The sequence below is a fragment of the Salvia splendens genome, chromosome 1, assembly GCF_004379255.2.
Source record: "Salvia splendens isolate huo1 chromosome 1, SspV2, whole genome shotgun sequence".
In the NCBI taxonomy this organism is placed as follows: domain Eukaryota; kingdom Viridiplantae; phylum Streptophyta; class Magnoliopsida; order Lamiales; family Lamiaceae; genus Salvia; species Salvia splendens.
Window position 1 is genome coordinate 35,330,552 of NC_056032.1, and position 5,965 is coordinate 35,336,516.

General features: G+C 39.9%; 1 protein-coding gene across 1 annotated transcript; it reads left to right on the top strand.

Moving 5' to 3' along the window:
* Positions 1-2,481: 2,481 nt before the first annotated feature.
* LOC121779968 (protein FAR1-RELATED SEQUENCE 5-like) lies at positions 2,482-4,859 on the top strand. Its single transcript, XM_042177501.1, has 5 exons — positions 2,482-3,287; positions 3,441-3,662; positions 3,709-3,805; positions 3,889-4,477; positions 4,528-4,859. Exons 1-5 carry the CDS (start codon positions 2,482-2,484, stop codon positions 4,857-4,859), a joined length of 2,046 nt encoding a protein of 681 aa, XP_042033435.1.
* Positions 4,860-5,965: the final 1,106 nt, after the last annotated feature.

The following is a 5,965-nucleotide window of genomic DNA, read 5'->3' on the forward strand; positions in this document are numbered from 1 at the left end:
AGTCAATGCTGCCAAGCATACCGGGAAAACCATGGACTGTTTCGTGAAGACGAAGCAACCGTTGACAATCATCGGTAGTGGGTGCCCGAAGGAATTCCTCACCGAAAGCTGAACGAATGCCGTCGCCAAATTTTTTAAGGCAAATGATTCCAGTTGACTCATCGACATGCAAATATTCATCGAAGAGGTCATCCGTTTTCCCAGTAGCAAGTTATTGGATGGCACACGTACACTTCTGTAACGCCGAGAGACTTTGCCGACCGGTTGCGTCTGTACTTGTTTGAAAGTATTCAACACGGGCGGATAATGTGTTGACAATACGCATAAACAAGCATTTTGACATGCGAAAACAACACCGAAAGTAATCTTCCAGAAACCGCGGCTGGTCGGAAAAATAGTCGGCAACGAGCCTTTCGTTGGCTCCCTCCCGGTCACGATGGATGTAGCGGCGAGTTGATCTAGTTGGTCGAGGAGGAGGGGCGGGGGTATTCGCGGTGACATAGGCTTCATAGGTGGCACGATATTGTTCATAGTATTCTTGTTCTTCGCGCTCCGCTTCCGCAATGAGATTGGTGAAATCCATTTGAGAGGGTTTGAGTGAGAGAAGAAGATGTAGATAAGTTGTATGAAAAAATATGAATGAGAGATGAATGGGAGATGATTTGATGTGAAAAGTGGATGATAAATGTATGTATTTATAGATGATTTTGGGAATAAAAAAAATAAAAAAATCGAAAAAATTCCAGAAAAATGGTAAAAAAACGGCCGTATCTTTGGGAATCTGAAAATATAAATATTTTTTAATTTTTGGTATTATTTTTTATTTAAAAAAATGAATTTTCAATGGAAATGTCGTTGGCCAATCAGAATGCGCCACATCAGCTGCTCGCTGGCACGGACGTACTCGATGCATCGTGCAACGCCGCGCCAGCAGCAAGAGCGCAGCGGCGGACAGCGGGTGCTGTGCCCCTGGCACGGACGGATGGACGCCGTCCTTTAACCGCTGCGGATGCTCTAAGTCTTTAGAAAATGCAAAATATTATACTCCGCAGCCTAAAAGAATACATGTCTTTTTCTTCCCTTTTTTAATGCAATGACTATTTATTGTATTTTATGAAATCTCTCGCTTTTCATACTTGAAATATATGTATATATATATATATATATATATAGAGGGATGTATTCATATCCTTTTTACATATTTTGTTCTATTGTTCTTTTCAATCCGACCATTCAATATCAAGATCAGATGGCCCAAAATAATGCCAAATGAATTTAATTTTATTGATTAAAAAAATCGAAATGGTCAAAATTGGGATACACAAATGTGTTTGTTATGGTAACTTCCTTGATTTTCTCTTCCAAAACCTCAGCGGTTTCTGTCAATGATTTCACGATGCAATCTGTCGTTTCTCCATTAAATTTCAGCGTCTGTTCTCCTTTGAACACTTAAAGGTCCTAAATTCGTTGCTGTTTTTCACAATCGAACAAAACCGTGTGTTTATTTATTCTCTAAAGACACGGATTTGTGGGTGGCCTCAGTCATCACTTGCGTTTTACTGAACAATGGAAGAAGGTAAGTATTTTTTTGGCCTGCAATGATTTTCAATGCTAGTTGTTAACTGAAATACTGATTTGCTTGAGTAATCCATCGTATGTTATGTTATGTTTTGTTACACAAATTCGTGAGTAATATATCGGTGCACGTTTCTTATGTTTCCCCAAGGGTTTAACAATCCTTGGGGCTAGGGTGTAGTATTTTGTACGTATTAAAACCGTCATCAAAGTCCACAAGTTTCGGTCATTAATCTAGGGTTTAGCAATCATATTGGATAGGTAGTAGTTTTTAACTGAATGACATAATGTACATATATTATTATGTGATGGTTATTTTAGTTTCTATAATAGACGATTTGTGAGCTGTAATGTAAATGTTTGTTGACCAGTTTAATTTAAGTGTGGCCGATTTTGATTGTTTGGTACACTTTTCGTATTTTTCCCAAGGGTTTAGCAATCCTTGGGGCTAGGGTGTAGTATGTAGTAAGTATTTAAACCGTCGTCAAAGTCCACGAGTTTCAGTCATTCATCTAGGGTTTAGAAATCTCATCGGCTAGGTAATAGTTTTTAACTGATACACATAATGAACATATATTATTATTTAATGGTTGTTTTAGCTTCTATAGTGGACTATTTGTGATCTGTAATGTAAATGTTTGCTGACCATTTTTATTTAAGTTTAGCTGTGTTTGATTGTTCGGCACACGTTTGTTGTTTTCCCCAAGGGTTTAGCAATCCTTCGGGGATAGGGTCTAGTATGTAGTAAGTAACAAAATCATTACCAAAGTCCACGAGTTTCAGTCATTCAATGAGGGCTTAGATATCATCTCGGCTAGGGAGTAGTTTCAACTAATTTGCATAATGTACATATATTACTCAATAATGGTTATTTTAGTTTGAGTAATGGAAGAGTTATGAGCTGTAATGTATATATTTACTGACCCGTTTATATCTCGATTATATATAGTGGTGGTTGTACCTGAATGTTCTCCTGATTTGAAGCTCGTCGTCGGTCAGAAATTCCAATCCCTAAATTTCGCTTTTGCTTTTTACGATGTATATGCCCGCGCTGTTGGTTTTGATACTCGCAAACAAGGGATGCGGAAGGCGGACGATGTCACAACCTGGTATTATGTTGTATGCAATAGGGAAGGCCAGAAAAAGTCGAATAAGGATGACCAATTGAATGCACTGTCTGGTTTTTCTATGAAGCGCAGACGGTTATCCAAGCGTTGTGGTTGTAAAGCTGGTATTTTGTTCAAGTTCTTCGCCGAAGGAGGATTAGCAGGTTATATTATTCAGGAGTTCAACGAGGCTCATAACTATTATATGGTTAAGTCAGAGCATCAGCAATTTATGGCGATTAATCAAAAGTTGGATGATGTACATCACAAATTCATTCTTGACTGTTCCAAGGCTAATATAGGCACCGCACTTACCTTTAAGGTGTTGAAGGAAATTCTTGGAGGGTTTGACCTTGTCGGTTGCACTGCCGGGGATATCAGGAATGCTTCTCGAGACATTAAAGCATACGCTCATGGATTCGATGTGCAAATGGAGTTGGGTGATATGGCTAAGAAGAAGGAAATGTCTGAGGCGTTCACATATCATTACGAAGTTAATGCTACCAACCAGTTGGTTGCTCTCTTTTGGTGTGACGGTTTGATGAATAGGAATTACCACATATTTGGTGATACTGTGGCCTTTGACTCCACGTACAACACAAATAGGTATAATTACAAAGATATGTATTGTACATTATAACGTGTATATTTATACATTACTCTATGCATTATAACGAATTTACTATACATTACTGCACAACTAATGTGGCATTATTCGCTGGTGTTGTGGCTGACGATGCATTACTATGTGCTACGCAGGTATTATATGATCTTCACTCCTTTCACGGGAAATGACAATCATGGAAGGCCTGTAACCTTCGCCACCGGATTGGTATGCAACGAGAAAACAGGGGCATTTGCTTGGTTGTTCAGACATTTCGTTGAATGTATGGGTGTAGCACCCAAGATGATCGTGACAGATAAAGACTTGGGCATGAGATCAGCTATTGAAGAGATTCTTGTTGGCACTCGACACCGATGGTGTATGTGACATATAATGCATAAGGGCCACCAAGGTTCCAAACAGGTTGCTGAGGGACGAAGATTTCAAGAAGGAGTTCAATGCCTGCGATTGGTCGGACCTGCTCGAACCTGACGAATTTGAAGAGGAGTGGAATAGTGTGGTGGAACGTCATGGGCTGGAGGACGTTGCCTGGTTCAACACATTGTACGACTATAGACAATTCTGGATACCGGCGTACTTCAGAGATTTTCCGAATCGGAGAACAGCTTCTACAAAAAATTTTTGAAGCCCCGAGCTAACATTGCCGAATTCTACTTGAATTTCAACCATGCCGTAGAATTCCAGCGGAACAGTGGAACAACGTTGGACTACCACGATGCCACTGCCCTGCCCATATTGGCCAATGCTTTGCCATTCGAGAAACATGCTTCCACGCTGTACACCGATAGTATGTTCAAGAAAATACAGGAAAAAATTGTTGAGGGTAATGACAGATGCCGCGTGCTTGGATTTTCATCTACAGACATGGTTGACACCTACGAGCTTGAGGACAACAATCACAATTCGTATTTTGTGCGTCACCATAAGACTGATGACTCATACTCGTGCGAATGCAAACTTTTCGGTAGGCAGGGTTATTTGTGCAGCCATATCTTTTTTTTGTTCCGGAACAATGAAGTGAAAAAAATCCCAGATAAATACTGCGAGAGTAGATGGATGAAGACTCCATTAGCCAAGGCAGTACATGGGGAGTTTGTTGATGCCCTGCCTAACAGGTCCATCGTTGACGATAGGCAAACTGTTTCAAAGCAAGCGATTTCGATGTTATATGGTTTTCTTCGACGATTTGAGACGGACATTGAAGTGCTCGTGCATTCGTAGGTGGTGTGGAAGAACTTGGTAATTTTCTTCAAGCTGGAACTCCGACAACATCCGCCTCTGAAAAAAAGCTGATGATTGAAGAGTTTTATGGTATGGTAAGGCCTGAAGTAGTTGAGGTCCATCCTCCGCATGTCGTGAAGACTAAGGGCCACGCTAGCAGCTCAGCGAGCCGTCTGATTTCCAAGAGAGAAAAGGCTATAAAGGATGCTACTAGGCCTCTTAGACGGTGTAAGGCGTGCGATGAGATGGGCCATCACGACTCTCGAAATTGTCCAATGCTTAACGAGATAGTGATGGAGAAAGAGATGCGGAAGGGCAAGAGGCTAGCTTGATGTATTTTGTACCACACAACATTATTGGTTTTGTTTTTCGGATTAGTCTAGTGAGTCAATTGGTTGTGCTGGTATTATTAGTATTCCCACTGTCGCCATCAAATACATATTATTATTGCATTACTAATATGTTTTCGTACATTATTGTTACTGAAGTTGTACATTATTGGATACTAGCACTTCACTAACTGTATACAGTTGTTCAATTACTGTTCATTATTAGACACAGTACGTACAATATACATTGCATTACGAAACTAATAATGTACATTGTTGGTCTTGAAGTTTAACATTATTATTCAGACGCACTTAATGGAGTGTACATAATCATATTGCATTAGTAATCTTTTTTCGTTCATTATCGTTAATGAAGTTTTACATTATTCGGTTATTAATATCCATGACGTCCACTCTATTGTTCATTATTATTAAAATTAAGCTGATTTTTTGTAGATTATTTTATTACTATTTTCTATTACTATGGGGTGATGTTTCATTATTCTTTAACATAAAACAATTACATGTTCCGAGTGAATGTAATCATCATCTAATACCAAAATATTGTTTCTGTTTGCAAGAAGCACACTACAAATTGTTCAAAAAATACCAAGCCACAAGTCGGCTGTTTTCACTTTCCAACATGAGTTATCTAAAAATCCCAATAGTTCAAACAATCACTACAGCCCATAATTGTCTATCAACATCCATAACCTCACTCACGCCAGCGTAAACGTCACTCACTCCAGCCCATACTGGTCGACCCACTGTTCGAAGTTGAACTTAGCCGGCCTCTCTCTCCAATACCTGGTGGCGTGACTCTGGTTGATGCCACCTCTAGAGTTGTGTGCACAAGTAAGGAGAGTGATAAGTCGTATTCTAGGCCTAGGTTACGGGTCAGTATGATGTGCATAATTGAATTATATCTGCAAAACTAGTTGCTTAAGCGTGCAGGGTAAGCGTTCTAGCCAGTAGGCAGAGTTTCAGACACTTCAAGTGAAAAGGGCGTCAGGACGATTACGTACTGACCAGTATACATGCAAAAATGGCTCGAGATGGAGAAGGAGGATAGCTGGGACTGCTCAATCACAATTAAGGGCAAAGAAGTC

What these genes read in the sequence shown, in the direction of transcription:
- LOC121779968 (XM_042177501.1), top strand. Translation starts at nt 2,482, where the DNA reads ATGTATATATTTACTGACCCGTTTATATCTCGATTATATATAGTGGTG. An exon ending in GTTGGCACTCGACACCGATG is followed by an intron (nt 3,663 to 3,708) that starts GTGTATGTGACA and finishes GGTTCCAAACAG; the next exon opens with GTTGCTGAGGGACGAAGATT. An exon ending in AAGAGGAGTGGAATAGTGTG is followed by an intron (nt 3,806 to 3,888) that starts GTGGAACGTCAT and finishes GGCGTACTTCAG; the next exon opens with AGATTTTCCGAATCGGAGAA.